Source organism: Tamandua tetradactyla, chromosome 5, assembly GCF_023851605.1.
Source record: "Tamandua tetradactyla isolate mTamTet1 chromosome 5, mTamTet1.pri, whole genome shotgun sequence".
NCBI classification, from domain to species: domain Eukaryota; kingdom Metazoa; phylum Chordata; class Mammalia; order Pilosa; family Myrmecophagidae; genus Tamandua; species Tamandua tetradactyla.
Genome location: NC_135331.1, coordinates 24025276 through 24043269, shown reverse-complemented (window position 1 = coordinate 24043269; position 17994 = coordinate 24025276). Strand labels below are relative to the sequence as shown.

At 37.0% G+C, this 17994-nt stretch overlaps 1 protein-coding gene across 1 annotated transcript; it reads left to right on the top strand.

Moving 5' to 3' along the window:
* Positions 1–9245: 9245 nt before the first annotated feature.
* LOC143682983 (olfactory receptor 2L3-like) lies at positions 9246–10193 on the top strand. The gene has a single exon (XM_077159325.1). It carries the CDS (start codon positions 9246–9248, stop codon positions 10191–10193), a length of 948 nt encoding a protein of 315 aa, XP_077015440.1.
* Positions 10194–17994: the final 7801 nt, after the last annotated feature.

Sequence of the window (17994 nt, the reverse complement as noted above, 5' to 3'; positions counted from 1 at the left end):
TACACTAAATAGAAGGGCTAATATTCATAAAAAATAGATCTAGTAGAGGAATTCCCTGGGATAACATTTGATTTGATATGGCCTTCCTTGATGGCCTTTCTTTGGTCCCTTTTTTAAGCTTTCTCCTTCTTTGTTATCACACCCAGCATTTATGTTGTAGTAATAGCTAGACAATTGCTTTGTTGTTTTTAACAATGGTTTGGAAGATACATCATTCCACAGACTGATCCAATTATAGTCAGGACACACATTTTTTTGAGACAAATCTTTGAAGTTTGTACTGATGTCAGGAGGACTATTCTTAGCTGTCTCTTTCTCTGGTTCACTCTAGCATACTTGGGGTCCTATGGTTTAACTGCTGCTCTCATAGAACAGTATTCTTAAATAGATGGCACCAAAATTTCCAATACTTTAAGGAGAAATATTACCCTTGATCTTCCCACAATTCTTTCCCATATAAAGTAACTTCATTGAGAAGAGCTTCAGAGCTGTCTGATTTTATGGTGTGATTCTCCCTCAGGCAATATGCCTGCTTATCTGCTCAAGGGCTGGAGGTTGAGGAGGGTGAACTGCTACTCTTAAACTTACCTCTTTTTTTATGTGCAAAATTCTGGATGAAAGAGGTCTACTCTTCCCCCCAGCTTGCCTCTCCCAGCATTGAGCCTTCACAGTATGCGTGAGAATGATTGAGCTCTCAGTATTCCCAACCATGACTTTTTTTTTTTAAAAAAAAACATTTGTGAAATGTGAGTTAAGCAACCTTCTAACTTTCCTTAGAGACCTAACCAAAATAAACCTATTTTGATGTTTCAAACAAAAAGCATGGAATGCAAGACTGTGTTTGTTTTTTATAATTTTCATTATTTTCCAAGAGGATTGCTTGATTCAAGGTCTAAGGTTAATTAAAGTCTTGGGACAGATTCCCTAGAGATGTCCCTTATCAGTTCCAAGGAAAACACCTCAGTAGAAGCCACAGGACTCTGTCTGCTCCAGAAGATGGTACTGCACTCCTAGATTTCAAGACCTGAGCCACGTGTGGAACAGAAATGTAGCTACTCAGCTTTCTGTGTGCCTGAGATGTCAGAGACCACTTTGTCACAACAGGACTAGCCAATTTAATTTTCAAAGAAGCAAGAAACATATAAAGTATGGTTACAGTGGTTAGAGGTTCAGACAACAGGAACTGGGTAAGGATGACACCACTACTTTACCCATTCCTATTACTATAAAAATTTTTTATACACTTATGGTTAATTCTAGTCATTTGTCCGTTCTCAAATCACAGGGTGAAGCAGAAATCATTGAGTAGCAAACTTGTGGTTCATGAATATGAGGTCTGCTTCTCATAGAAAGTAAGAATGCTATCAAATGAATTCTACACACCTGTGGAGTAGAAAAGAAATAATCATTAACTTGAGGTGCTTTGCATGAATATGAATGACAGATTTGTAAGAGATTTGTAAAGCTGTTCCATGATACCTCCATTGGAGGAATGTTATGCTTCCCAGCAGCACATTTATTGAGCTTATTGCCAACACCCACATAATAGAGCATGTATAGCAAGACTGTACAGGCCACCATTTTCAAGAAAAAGAATTTAAGAGCATTTGTGTGAGTAATGAGAACTATGTCTTGAAGAAATCTTCCCTTACACTTCCAACAATGGATCCCTTTTCTCATTTACTAAAAACCTTTCTTTAGGGTTTCTTTCGATTTTTGTAATCCAAATTTAAACATGCCATAGCTAATGCAGGCCTATAGAGGTTTAAAAGGCAATTATGCCATCAATTATAAGAAGGTAACAAAACATGGTAGTTTAAAAATATTTCTCTAATGGAAAAACAAAAAGAATTTCAAGGAGAAGCATATGCCAATCAACAAGGAGGGATGCTGAGAAGCATCAAAACTAGGTTGCCCTTAAAAACAGAATAAGCGGCCCATAGCTTATGGAGTACTTGGGCCACATGCATATTTATAGGAGATCGCCGAGGCGCGCGGGCCTTACCGGGCGGGGTGGCAAGCGGCCGGAGTTACTCCCTTCCCCCTTCCCGGGCCGGCTGGGAGAATTGGAGAGGCGGTCCCCTGAAACAAAGATGGCTGGCGCCCACACCACGCGCAGCCCCCGGACCAACTGAGAGAATTGGATCGGAAACCCCCAGGCCGCGGAGAACGGTGACGGGTGGGGGAGGCCCCTTCCAAACCCGTGACTCCTGGGGAACGTGCACTCTCTCGGGCGGGCCGCTGCCGCTGGTGCCCTCCCGCCACGCTTGTTGCCCAGGGCCGACTAGGAAATTCGGACGGGCTCTTTCCCTGGCTGCGGCGACCAGCAACCCTCCCTGCGTTCGGACCCCGGGCCGGCTCAAGCCGTTTCGGCTAGCGAACCCCCCGGAGGGCGAGAGTTTTCCAAAGTTTAAGGTCCCACAGCACCTTTTACTGGTGGGACCCGCAGACAAACGTGTGCCACGAGCGCCACCTACTGGGCAGGATAAGAAAAACAGAACCCAGAGATTTCACAGAAAAATATTACAACCTTGCTGGGTCCAACACCAAGAGAAATCTGAATAAATGCCCAGACGCCAGCAGCAGAAGATAACTGTCCACGCTCAAAAGATTGAGAATATGGCCCAGTCAAAGGAACAAACCAATAGCTCAAATGAGACACAAGAGCTGAGACAACTAATCCTGAATATACGAACAGAAATGGAAAACCTCTTCAAAAATGAAATCGATAAATTGAGGGAGGACATGAAGAGGACATGGGCTGAACATAAAGAAGAAATAGAAAAACTGAAAAAACAAATCGCAGAACTTATGGAAGTGAAGGATAAAGTAGCAAACATAGAAAAAATAATGGATAGCTACAATGATAGATTTAAAGAGACAGAAGATAGAATTAGTGATTTGGAGGATGGAACATCTGAATCCCAAAAAGAAACAGAAACTATCGGGAAAAGAATGGAAAAATTTGAACAGGGTATCAGGGAACTCAAGGACAATATGAAGCGCACAAATATACGTGTTGTGGGTGTCCCAGAAGGAGAAGAGAAGGGAAAAGGAGGAGAAAAACTAATGGAAGAAATTTTCACTGAAAATTTCCCAACTCTTATGAAAGACCTAAAATTACAGATCCAAGAAGTGCAGCGCACCCCAAAGAGATTAGACCCAAATAGGCGTTCTCCAAGACACTTACTAGTTAGAATGTCAGAGGTCAAAGAGAAAGAGAAGATCTTGAAAGCAGCAAGAGAAAAACAATCCATTACATACAAGGGAAACCCAATAAGACTTTGTGTAGATTTCTCAGCAGAAACCATGGAAGCTAGAAGACAGTGGGATGATATATTTAAAATACTAAAAGAGAAAAACTGCCAACCAAGACTCCTATGTCCAGCAAAATTATCTTTCAAAAATGAGGGAGAAATTAAAACATTCTCAGACAAAAAGTCACTGAAAGAATTTGTGACCAAGAGACCAGCTCTGCAAGAAATACTAAAGGGAGCACTAGAGTCAGATACAAAAAGACAGAAGAGAGAGATATGGAAAAGAGTGTAGAAAGAAGGAAAATCAGATATGATATATATAATACAAAAGGCAAAATGTTAGAGGAAAATATTATCCAAACAGTAATAACACTAAATGTCAATGGACTGAATTCCCCAATCAAAAGACATAGATTGGCAGAATGGATTAAAAAACAGGATCCTTCGATATGCTGTCTACAGGAAACACATCTTAGACCCAAAGATAAACATAGGTTGAAAGTGAAAGGTTGGGAAAAGATATTTCATGCAAATAACAACCAGAAAAGAGCAGGAGTGGCTATACTAATATCCAACAAATTAGACTTCAAATGTAAAACAGTTAAAAGAGACAAAGAAGGACACTATATACTAATAAAAGGAACAATTAAACAAGAAGACATAACAATCATAAATATTTACGCACCGAATCAGAATGCCCCAAAATACGTGAGGAATATACTGCAAACACTGAAAAGGGAAATAGACTCATATACCATAATAGTTGGAGACTTCAACTCACCACTCTCATCAAGGGACAGAACATCTAGACAGAAGATCAACAAAGAAATAGAGAATCTGAATATTACTATAAATGAACTAGACTTAATAGACATTTATAGGACATTACATCCCACAACAGCAGGATACACCTTTTTCTCAAGTGCTCATGGATCATTCTCAAAGATAGACCATATGCTGGGTCACAAAGCAAGTCTTAACAAATTTAAAAAGATTGAAATCTTACACAACACTTTCTCGGACCATAAAGGAATGATGTTGGAAATCAATAATAGGCAGAGTGCCAGAAAATTCACAAATACGTGGAGGCTCAACAACACACTCCTAAACAACGACTGGGTCAAAGAAGAAATTGCAAGAGAAATTAGCAAATACCTCGAGGCGAATGAAAATGAAAACACAACATATCAAAACTTATGGGACGCAGCAAAGGCAGTGCTAAGAGGGAAATTTATTGCTCTAAATGCCTATATCAGAAAAGAAGAAAAGGCAAAAATTCAGGAATTAACTATCCATTTGGAAGAACTGGAGAAAGAACAGCAAGCTAACCCCAAAGCAAGCAAAAGGAAAGAAATAACAAAGATTAGAGCACAAATAAATGAAATTGAAAACATGAAAACAATAGAGAAAATCAATAAGGCCAGAAGTTGGTTCTATGAGAAAATCAATAAGATTGATGGGCCCTTAGCAAGATTGACAAAAAGAAGAAGAGAGAGGATGCAAATAAATAAGATCAGAAATGGAAGAGGAGACATAACTACTGACCTCACAGAAATAAAGGAGGTAATAACAGGATACTATGAACAACTTTACGCTAATAAATACAACAATTTAGAGGAAATGGACGGGTTCCTGGAAAGACATGAACAACCAACTTTGACTCAAGAAGACATAGATGACCTCAACAAACCAATCACAAGTAAAGAAATTGAATTAGTCATTCAAAAGCCTCCTAAAAAGAAAAGTCCAGGACCAGATGGCTTCACATGTGAATTCTACCAAACGTTCCAGAAAGAATTAGTACCAATTCTCTTCAAACTCTTCAAAAAAATCGAAGTGGAGGGAAAACTACCTAATTCATTCTATGAAGCCAACATCACCCTCATACCAAAACCAGGCAAAGATATTACAAAAAAAGAAAACTACAGACCAATCTCTCTAATGAATACAGATGCAAAAATCCTCAATAAAATTCTAGCAAATCATATCCAACAACACATTAAAAGAATTATACATCATGACCAAGTAGGATTCATCCCAGGTATGCAAGGATGGTTCAACATAAGAAAATCAATTAATGTAATACACCATCTCAACAAATCAAAGCAGAAAAATCACATGATCATCTCAATTGATGCAGAGAAGGCATTCGACAAGATTCAACATCCTTTCCTGTTGAAAACACTTCAAAAGATAGGAATACAAGGGAACTTCCTTAAAATGATAGAGGGAATATATGAAAAACCAACAGCTAATATCATCCTCAATGGGGAAAAATTGAAAACTTTCCCCCTAAGATCAGGAACAAGACAAGGATGTCCACTATCACCACTATTATTCAACATAGTGTTGGAGGTTCTAGCCAGAGCAATTAGACAAGAAAAAGAAATACAAGGCATCAAAATTGGAAAGGAAGAAGTAAAACTATCACTGTTTGCAGACGATATGATACTATACGTCGAAAACCCGGAAAAATCCACAACAAAACTACTAGAGCTAATAAATGAGTACAGCAAAGTAGCAGGTTACAAGATCAACATTCAAAAATCTGTAGCATTTCTATACACTAGTAAGGAACAAGCTGAGGGGGAAATCAAGAAACGAATCCCATTCACAATTGCAACTAAAAGAATAAAATACCTAGGAATAAATTTAACTAAAGAGACAAAAAACCTATATAAAGAAAACTACAAAAAACTGCTAAAAGAAATCACAGAAGACCTAAATAGATGGAAGGGCATACCGTGTTCATGGATTGGAAGACTAAATATAGTTAAGATGTCAATCCTACCTAAATTGATTTACAGATTCAATGCAATACCAATCAAAATCCCAACAACTTATTTTTCAGAAATAGAAAAACCAATAAGCAAATTTATCTGGAAGGGCAGGGTGCCCCGAATTGCTAAAAACATCTTGAGGAAAAAAAAACGAAGCTGGAGGTCTCGCGCTGCCTGACTTTAAGGCATATTATGAAGCCACAGTGGTCAAAACAGCATGGTATTGGCATAAAGATAGATATATCGACCAATGGAATCGAATAGAGTGCTCAGATATAGACCCTCTCATCTATGGACATTTGATCTTTGATAAGGCAGTCAAGCCAACTCACCTGGGACAGAACAGTCTCTTCAATAAATGGTGCCTAGAGAACTGGATATCCATATGCAAAAGAATGAAAGAAGACCCATGTCTCACACCCTATACAAAAGTTAACTCAAAATGGATCAAAGATCTAAACATTAGGTCTAAGACCATAAAACAGTTAGAGGAAAATGTAGGGAGATATCTTATGGATCTTACAACTGGAGGCGGTTTTATGGACCTTAAACCTAAAGCAAGAGCACTGAAGAAGGAAATAAATAAATGGGAACTCCTCAAAATTAAACACTTTTGTGCATCAAAGAACTTCATCAAGAAAGTAGAAAGACAGCCTTCACAATGGGAGACAATATTTGGAAATGATATATCAGATAAAGGTCTAGTATCCAGAATTTATAAAGAGATTGTTCATCTCAACAACAAAAAGACAGCCAACCCAATTACAAAATGGGAAAAAGACTTGAACAGACACCTCTCAGAAGAGGAAATACGGATGGCCAAGAGGCACATGAAGAGATGCTCAATGTCCCTGGCCATTAGAGAAATGCAAATCAAAACCACAATGAGATATCATCTCACACCCACCAGAATGGCCATTATCAACAAAACAGAAAATGACAAGTGCTGGAGAGGATGCGGAGAAAGAGGCACACTTATCCACTGTTGGTGGGAATGTCAAAGGGTGCAACCACTGTGGAAGGCAGTTTGGCGGTTCCTCAAAAAGCTGAATATAGAATTGCCATACGACCCAGCAATACCATTGCTAGGTATCTACTCAAAGGACTTAAGGGCAAAGACACAAACGGACATTTGCACACCACTGTTTATAGCAGCATTATTTACAATTGCAAAGAGATGGAAACAGCCAAAATCTCCATCAACAGAAGAGTGGCTAAACAAACTGTGGTATATACATACGATGGAATATTATGCAGCTTTAAGACAAGATAAACTTATGAACCATGTAATAACATGGATGGACCTAGAGAATATTATGTTGAGTGAATCCAGCCAAAAACTAAAGGACAAATACTGTATGGTCCCACTGATGTGAACGGACATTCGAGAATAAACTTGAAATATGTCATTGGTAACAGAGTTCAGCAGGAGTTAGAAACAGGGTAAGACAATGGGTAATTGAAGCTGAAGGGATACAGACTGTGCAACAGGACTAGATACAAAAACTCAAAAATGGACAGCACAATAATACCTAATTGTAAAGTAATCATGTTAAAACACTGAATGAAGCTGCATCTGAGCTATAGGTTTTTGTTTTGTTTTGTGTTGTTTTGTTTTGATTTTACTATTATTACTTTTATTTTTTTCTCTATATTAACATTCTATATCTTTTCCGGTTATGTTGCTAGTTCTTCTAAACCAATGCAAATGTACTAAGAAATGATGATCATGCAGCTATGTGATGATGTTAAGAATTAATGATTGCATGTGTAGAATGGTATGATCTCTAAATGTTGGGTTAATTTCTTTTTTTCTGTTAATTAAAAAAAAAAAAAGAGAAGGGATAATTGGAGATGAAGGGATGCAGACTGTACAACGGGACTGGATATAAAAACTCAGAAATGGACAGCACAATACTACCCAATTGTAATGCAATTATGTTAAAACACTGAATGAAGCTGCATGTGAGGTATAGGTTTTTTGTTTTTGTTTTTTTTGTTTTTTTTCTTTCTATTATTGTTTTAATTCTTATTCTGTTGTCCTTTTATTTCTTTTTCTAAATCGATGCAAATGTACTAAGAAATGATGAATATGCAACTATGTGATGTTATTAAGAATTACTGATTGTACATGTACATTGAAATGATTTCTAATTGTTTTGTTAATTCTTTTTTTAATTAATAAAAAAAAAAAAAAAAAACAAAAAAAAAACAGAATAAGCCATCCCAAGAATCACAAGATGTCTAACAGAACTTAATGCCTCTGGACCTCAATGCTGATACAGTCACAATGAGAACACATGTCTCATCATTGGTAGTTGGAATTTAGTTGTGTTTTGATTGTTATTGTCTCCAATAATGGAATGCATGTGGATGGAAGCTTTGGAATAACATTAAATATTCCCCATAGATGAGTACAATTATTTATTTTATTAGAAACAATGTAAGCAAATATTTTACTTCTAATCTCTCTAGAAGGGAATATCAGCTTATATAAACCCATCACCTCATAACTTAGATGATGATATGGCTTCCTTCACACATACCCATTTAAATGTTTGGAGGGGACTGTGCAGAATTCTAAAATCATTGAATCAACTTTTGTTTTTACTCTGTGAAAATAAAGAATAATCCAGGACTTTGTTAGAAAAGAGATATATGTCAAGAGGTTATTGGATTTGTTCAAGAAAAGTTAACCTAGAGTAGCAGAAGTGAAAATAGGAGAGAATTGAACTAGTATGTGAATTATGGATTCCAGTATAATGAAAATACATACTCTCTCTTTTGAATGATTCTGAAAGCCTCTGGAGTGTATCTGGGGAGTGCCTCAAGAGATTCTCAGGAGATCCTAGTCAAGAAGAAAAGTTTAGCATTTTCTGTAGAGATGGTATATGCAGCATTATGTTTGCCAATAACCAGAAGGTAAAGCAAACAGTAATTTTGTACAAAAATCCGTGAGAAGAATAAGGTCATGTGATGTCATCTTTAAAGGATTCAATATACTTGACCAAATCAGAATAACTCAAAGTGTTATAATTTGACTCAAAAGAACATTTTTCAAACTACTCTTTTGAAAGAATTTATATTTTAAATTTCTGGTAATAAAAAGTTCAAGGGGTGAGGTTATCTAGCATGAGATACAATTATCCCCTATAATGTTATTTCACCTCTGTGGATTTTCAGTTCAAATAGAGCATCGAATGAAATTATGGACCTCCAAAATCAGACCTCAACTGACTTTGTCCTCCTGGGGCTTTTCCCGAGATTCAGGCATCCCCACCTCCTCATCCTCATTGTCCTTCTCATCTACACCATCGCCTTCACTGGAAACTCTGTCCTGCTACTCCTCATCTGGCTGGACTCTCACCTCCACACACCGATGTACCTCCTGCTCAGTCAGCTCTCCCTCATTGACCTGGCTTACATCTCCAGCACAGTCCCCAAGACAGTTACCAACTACTTCACAGGAAGGAGGAACGTCTCCTATTTGGCATGTGCAACTCAGCTATTTTTCTTTCTTACACTTGGATTTGCTGAATGCATCCTCCTGACTCTCATGGCTTATGACCGCTATGTGGCTGTCTGTAACCCCCTGAGGTACACGGCCCTCATGAACCCCAAGGTCTGTCTCCAGATGGCCACTGCGACCTGGGCTCTGGGAGCTCTTACAGCTCTTGTCCATACCATCTACCCAATGCAGTTCCCTGTCTGTGGCTCTAGGGAGATTAACCATTACTTTTGCGAGGTGCCTGCCATGATGAGACTGTTTTGTGCAGATACATCAACCTATGAGATGGTGATATTTGTGACAACTATTATGTTTCTCCTGGTCCCCTTTGTTCTTATCCTTACCTCCTACACCCTCATCTTCCTGGCTGTCCTCAGGATGAACTCCCGCAAGGGGAGGAACAAAGCTCTCACCACCTGCTCCTCCCACCTGTCTGTGGTGAGTCTCTACTTTGGTCAGGCCATCTTCATCTACATGACACCAAGATCTTCCCACACACCTGAGCAGGACCAGATTGTAGCTGTGTTTGGCACCATGGTGACTCCCATGCTCAACCCCATCATCTACAGTCTGAGGAACAAGGAAGTGGTGGGAGCTCTGAGGAAAGTGATGGGGAAATTTTGCAGTGGTAAGAGAGCACATAACTAAAGTTTTTCTCTGAACAGAAGTGCCAACCTCAAATTTTATAGTCCATCCAATCACCTGGTATTTTGTTGTCAGATTGAAAACAAGATACTAACTTTGAGAGGAAGAGAATTCAAGCTCATAGGTTTTAACATTCATTTTTTGGAATGGAGATTATCTCTGGTATATACTAGAGGTATCAGTTGAAGATAATTTTCATGTATTATTTTTATTATGAATATTTTAATGTAACCTGGTTAAACACCAATTACTGTTATTCTATTATTTCAAAAGCATACAACAAATCATTAAAAAATAAAATTACATACAGTCAAGTCCGTGTTATTGTCTTTAGTCTTAGCACAATTTAACTTCATGATGAGAAAGTTTATTTCAATCTCCATTGTAGGAAAGCAGGCATTGAGTCTGCTGAACCTCTTTGAGAGTATTTAGAAAAGGTGGAGATATGTACACACTAAAATTCAGCAATTTCCACTCAAAATATCTACCCCAGAGAAATTCTCACATTTGTGTGCAGAGATGAGAATAAGCATATTCATTTTAAAAATGTGCCAGTAGAAGAAATTTTTTTTAATTTAATGCTATTTAACTGGGAATAGAATAGAAATTAATTATGATTAATTAATACTAATGCAATGAAGCTTTATAACATATTAATAATAAAGAACCAGACATAACTTATCAACATGAGTCAATAACAAAGATAATATTGAACTATGAAAGCAAGTTTTAGAAAGATACACACAACACAATAAAAACATGCACATTTTGGAAACAGTGGACAATTTTGGACATAGTCTATATGGTGGATAAAAGAATATATGTCTGCTCCAAGACTGTGATGATCTCAAGTTGGGAAATATTCAAGGATGCATAAAAAAGAGTCTCAATGTTTTGGTGGTCTTTTAATATTTTTTCTAACATTTGATGTGTGTGTCTGAATGCTTTGAATTCTTAAATTGACATTATATAGTCATTATATTGTATCTTTGATTTTTGTGTCTTTGAAACAATTCTTAAAAAACTATTATTAAAATAATTTTTGTGTTTGTGAATATTACATATATATTCTATATTTCTTTTCATTTTGAAAATTTTTAGTAGTAAAACAGAGCATTTTAAGAAATAGCACTTTCATTATCAGTTGATTTAAAATATTTTGTTTCCATTGTTATTTCTTTTTTTAGAAAATGATGGTATTAATATTATTCAGATGATGTCTGGCAATGGTAGCCTTTCCCTTTTTCTTAGTCTTCCCTGATCACCACTTCCATTCTTCTCCACCCAGTGAGACCTTCTCAAATGTGTTATGTCCTTGAGGATGTACTTATCCTTAAACATATACACTTTGGATTTGGATATTGGTGTTTGTCCTTTCCTTAAATCCAATTGTGTATTAGGACTCATTCTGTTTTTCACTCTTTTGCTCAAATCTGTCTTTATATGATTTATATTCCTTTATGTGTATCATATGTGTAGCTTTTAACTGAACATAATATTGTACAGTATTTCAGAGCCCTGATCCATACCATATTTCACTTTTATTTACCAATTGTTAGATGTTTAGGTTGACCCCAATACTTTATTACTGCAAATAAAGATGTGATACATATCTTCTTAAAGGAACTCTTTTTGGAAAAATGTGTGTGTGCTCTTTTTTTATATTTTGGATATTAACCAAAAATGAGACTGATAGGTCATAGATTATTTCAGATTGTATTGCCTAAATTATTACCAGAGCATGTAGCACAATATCAGTACCTGTTCACTCCAGCAATTCCTAGGGATTTCAGGTTACACATCTCCTGTGACACATTATTATCAGTGTTATACAGTTATGCAAACAAGGTGGAATAAAGAAGTAACTCATTTTAATTTGCATTTCTTATATTACAGATATCATTGACTACATTTTCGTATAAATTTTTTAGTCATTGATCCCCTTAGTAGGTAATGCCCATCTCATTAACACTGCTTTTTTTGAACACGATATAGTACTTCTTGTTCATATACATGTGTTCTCAGAGTCAGTATGATCAGATACTGCAAATATTTACTGTCAGTCTGGAAACCATTTGATATGTAGAAAAGACAGCATCATCTATAAAACACATACCCCCCACTGACTGGCTTTTTTTAAAAATCAATTATCAATAATTGAGCCCTCTATTCTTTCCCACTTCTTCAGTGTCAGTTCATGATTCAGTACCACTGTTCTTGTATAGCTGTTGAGTTACATCTATGTTACTTGTAGATGAAGTCCTTCACATAATTTCATAATTTTCAATTTCATTCATTTTGAGAGTCCTTTATATCTCCATAAAAAGTATAGAATACATTTCTTAAGAACTTTGACATATTGATGGTAATTTCATAAGGATTTTATTAAACTAAAAGACTAATATGAGAATAATAGAAAAGTCTACAAAATAGTAAATCTTCACATTTATGAGGATAGCTTTTTTTTTCTTTCTCCTTGAGGGATTTACTCATTCTTCATTAGGTTAATTCCAAGATATCTTCTGTTGGGCTGGTTTTGGATATGTTACCTTATTTCTTCTTATTTCAGTAATTGGGTACTTCTCACCAAAAGAAGCACTATTAACATTTGAGAAAGAAGTGGAATACTTGAATCCAGATAAATTAAAATTCCAGGAATTTTTTTGAAAAATAAATATAGCAGGCATTCACATATAGGAAAATAAACACAGAATTGTAAGTGGACAGCTTAATGAACTTTCACAAGGTGAACATACCTATGTAATTATCACCCCCATCTGGAAATGAAATATTAACTGCATACCATAGGTCGCATTTATGCCTCCTATAAATTGCAACACTTCTCTTTACCAAAACTAACTTCTGCCTTAACCTGAAACACTAAACCTTTTTCACTATTTTTGTTTTAGTTAATGGAAGCACATTGCATGTATTCTTTGAGGACTAGCTCTTTCTGCTCAACATTTTATTAGTGAGACTCATCTATACTCTTACTTATCTCAGTGTTCTATTTACTTTTGTTGTCCCACATTACATTTTATTAGCATACCTCTGATATATGATTCCACTCTACTATTGGTAGAAAATCAGTTTTTTCTCATTTTTTATTAATTACGCCCAAAATTATTAAGTATATGTTTGGCATATCCTTTGTTAATCATTCAGTTGCCTTTCTTCAGCAACTATATCTAAGAAAGTAGTTGCTGGATTTTTAATTATATAACCATAGACATTTTCATCAATACTATGACACTTGAGAGTGAAATACAGATTGAAAGGATGATAGAAAACAGGTACAAAAAGTGGGATATACTATCTCTCTTAGTAAAGGAGTATGCAACTGTTCACCTATAGTAGACACTGCCAAACAATAGTAGATTTCACTACCACTTGCAACATGTAAGATAACAAGCTGTTTTACATTTATTTTGCAGTTAATTTAATTTAATCATTTTGATAGGTCTGTATCTCATTGTGACTCTTATGGAGAAAGACATTTGCAAAAGAAAAAATATTTACTCTGAATTTTTCCATGCACATCCTACTGACACTGAAAAACAATCCAGTGTCATAGTTCAATGTGTCATTCTCCTAATTCCCTCAAACATCACCAACTGTTTACTCATCAACCTACTTCAGCTTGACCCCTGCACTTGGAATATAACCAAGGAACTTGTAATAGTCAAGGTTCTCCAGAGAAACAAGGCCAACAGTATGTGTGTGTGTGTGTTTATTAGGAAATTTTTCATTTAAACTGGATAACACAACCTATCTGTGTGAATTGGATAGAGATTGATGTTTGAATTCCATAATGAAGGCTACAAGTTGGAAACTCTAATAAAGATGACATTGAATCCTGTTCTGGTTTGAAAGGATGTATGTCCCCTAGAAAATCCATGTTTTAATACTAATCCCATTTTGTAAAGGCAGCCATTTCTTCTAATCCCTAGTCAGGATTGTATGTTTCAAACTGTAATTAGATCATCTCCCTGAAGATGTGATGTAATAAAGAGTGGTTGTTAAACTGGATTAGGTGAGACATGTCTCCACCCATTTGGGTGGGTCTTGATTAGTTTCTGAAGTCTTATAAAAGAGGAAACATTTTGGAGAATGAGAGAGATTCAGAGAGAGCAGAGCAGAATGACATATCCATGAGAAACAGAGTCCACCAGCCAGCGACCTTTGAAGATGAAGAAGGAAAATGCCTCCTGGGGAGCTTCATGAAACAGGAAGCCAGGAGAAGAAGCTACCAGATGATGCCATGTTTGCCATGTGCCTCTCCAAATGAGAGAGGAACCTTGACTGTGTTCACCATGTGCCTTCTCACTTGAGAGAGAAACTCTGAACTTCATCAGCCTTCTTGAACCAAGGTATCTTTCCCTGGATGCCTTTGATTGGACATTTCTATAGACTTGTTGTAATTGAGACATTTTCTCCACCTTCGAACCTAAAGAAACAACTTATTAAATTCTCCTTTTTATAACCCATTCCATTTCTGGTATATTGCATTCTGGCAGCTAGCAAACTAGAACAAATTCCCAGGAGAAACAGGCTTGGAGAAGAAAGGTTTGGAATTAATTTTTCTGAGTTCTGAAGCTCTCATTTTTCCATTTAAAGCTTCCAATTGATTGGATGAAGAAACTTCTCACATTGCAGAAGGCAATCTCCTTTATTGATTGTTGATGCAATCATGCATTTTTGCAAACAACTGGCTGATGATTTAAAAAAAATCTACAAAATACACTCAGAGTAAAATCAGGCTAGTTCTTGTTTGACCAAACAGCCGGCCCACAAACCTAACTAATTAGACACCTGAAATTAACCATCATAGTCAACCTCTGTTAATTTGGCAATGACACATCCCTCCTTAAACATGCATATTCTAAATGAAGACAGCAAAATATAAATACTTCATCCAACAACATTCATTTTTTCTGTACAGTGACCCAAGATATCTTTCCTAGAACTTTCTGGGCTATCAGTTGTCCTGCTTGGATTTGGGTTCTTTCAGTTTATGACTCTCCACAGACCTGGTAGAATGAGAGACACCCTAAAGTATCTCCTATGTTCAGGAATACTCATTACCTACATTGTGAGGTAGCACTCCTATTCCCCCTTGGTAGTCAAGATCAATCATGCTATCCTTCTTTGCGTGTTGATTCATAGGCATGAGAAACCCAGGATGGCAGAGTGGCAATATACTTTTCCAATTGTATGGAACCATTGGTGTGTCTCTTTGTGGAAACTCTCCTCGTTTTGAAAGTAATATAAATAGACAAATAGATGAATAAGAATAGGAATAAGAAACAAAAAACTTAGTGAATCAATGGGACAGTGTCACTATCATTTTCATTCACTGACTCCTGCACTTGTGAATCCTGACTATGAGAAAATAGCACCATAGGTAGAATACTGATATAGAGCATATACAGCAGCCTGGAGAATATTTCCCAGTCCTCTAAGGTATTGCCCCCAAGTTGGCATTTTGAGCCTTCAAAAGTCCATGTCATAATCAATGCATCAGCTAAAGAATAAATGGGAACACGGAAAGATCTGTGTATTCCATGAACATGGACTAATTGTTGCACTTAACTGAAGTGGCTTCTTTGATCAAAAGGAATGTTAGGTGGAATAATATGGCAGCAAACAAAGTTTTTGTAAGTCATAGATGGTATTTTTGGCAGAATCATTGCATGCAAGCAAGGTAGATCAATATAAGGTTCATATATTCAGGTATGAAAAAAATACTGCCCCTTCCATGATGGAAGTGGTCCAATGAATTTAATCTGTCACAAGGTATCAGGCTGATCACCTGTGCATCATCTTGTAGACTCAGTGTTGGCCTCTGCTGCTGGCACACTGGGGACTCAGTAGTAGCTGTAGACAGTTGGCCTTGGTGAGTGGAAGTCCATGTTTCTGGACCCATGCATAACCTTCATTCCCACCACCAATACAATGGACCATAAGCCCACCATGCAATGACAGGAATAGCTGATGAAAGAGGCTGATAAGCATCCACAGAATGGGTCTTTCTTTCCATTTGATTATTAAAATCGACCACTACTGAAATCATTCTATGGTAAACATTCACATAGGCCACAGATATCTTCATGCTTTATTTTGTTTTGTTTTGTTTTTGCCAGTAGCATACACTTACTTCTCTCCAATAATGCTTTGTAGCTAATTTTCCAATTGTATTGTTTCCAAATCCCTGAAGCACCCAGCCAAACCAATGACTGTAGCCCATTAATAGGTATAGAAATATAACTCAGACATTTTTTCCTCTAAACAAAATGAACAGAGTGGTACACTGCTCTAAATTCTGTTAGGAAAGAGGGTTTCCCTTCACTCTTGTACTTCAAGGATGTCACAAATGGGGTTGTAACACTGATTCTTTCCACTGATGAGTGTTTCCTGCATATTGCACAGAATCATTTTAAAACAGGCTGCAGTTTTATTTCCCTTAGTCGACTAGTTGCAGGAACTCCCTGAAAGAGAAGAGTTGTGGCCAACACAATAAAAATTAATTTGGAAGGGATAGAGACGGTGTGCTTTTGGAACATTTCTTCATATAACTTACTGGGCCTTTAGAGCCTGCTCAAGCTCAGGCTCATTTATACCACCTCCATTTGATGATGGAGCAATGCTGTTAACAACTCACTTTATTACTTGCTGGTTCAGATGAAACACACTTTATGATGTGAAACACAGGTCTCACGGTAACCTAGTGGCCCATGGTAAAACCTTCCATCTCTACTAAAGTGCAATAACAAGTGAAAGTCCATTTCAGAGTCCTTATCTTCAGAATATAGTAGTGGTTTGTTCCAGAATCTTAAAAGTTGGCCATATGACTCTCTTACTAAAGCCTACCAAAAGTTCTAAACAGCATCTGTATTTTCCACTGACACTTCAAGGATCATTGTATCAGCTATATCATAAGGTCCAAGAGACAGAACATTTGCATGGAGATCTGGACCTCTTGCAGAGCTTCCTCTCTTTCCAGTCCTCACATAAAAATAGCAATTTTTTGGGTTACTTGGTAAATGAACCAGAGCAAAATAAAGTGATTAATGTGTTGACACCAAATTTCCAAGAGGCAACCTAGGCATTTTGAGACTTTTTCTGTTTGTAGGTAGAACCAGATGTAACATCTCACCTTACAGGGAATGTCTAGACATGTCACACACCACTGGATGCCTTGAAATTTCACTGTCATGTAAGAACCCTGAAGTTTTCTTAGATTTGTCTCCCACCATCTAACACACAAATGCCTCACCATAAGTCTAGAGTAGGTGGTACTTGCTGCTCATTGGGTCCAACCAGTATAATGTCAAGAATGCGATGCACCAGTGTGATTCTGTGAAGGCAAAGGTGATCAAGTGCTCTTCAGACTAGATTCTGACAGAAGTTTGGAAAGTTGATATTCCACAAATGTGAGACAAACAAGGATGAATGTTGGCCTTACCAGCTGAATACAAACTGTTCTAATGGTCTTTACAAATAGTATCAGGAAAATAAAATATTTGCCATATCAATAGCTGCATGTCAGGTATCAGGGGTTGTGTGGATTTGCCCAAGTAATGATACTACATCTGTAACAGCAGCTGCAGTTGCAGCCACCACCTATTTAAGTTCACAATAATGCACTGATCTTCTCCAAGATCTATCTGTTTTCTGCACAAGCCAAATAGGAGAGTTGAGTGAGTATGTGGCAATGACCACCCTGCATCCTTCAGGATTACATTAAACTTGCAATCTCTCCAGGAATGCCGTATTGCTTTTGGTGTGTTATTCTTCTAGATAG

Coding starts and splice junctions, on each gene's coding strand:
- LOC143682983 (XM_077159325.1), top strand. CDS start 9,246: ATGGACCTCCAAAATCAGACCTCAACTGACTTTGTCCTCCTGGGGCTT.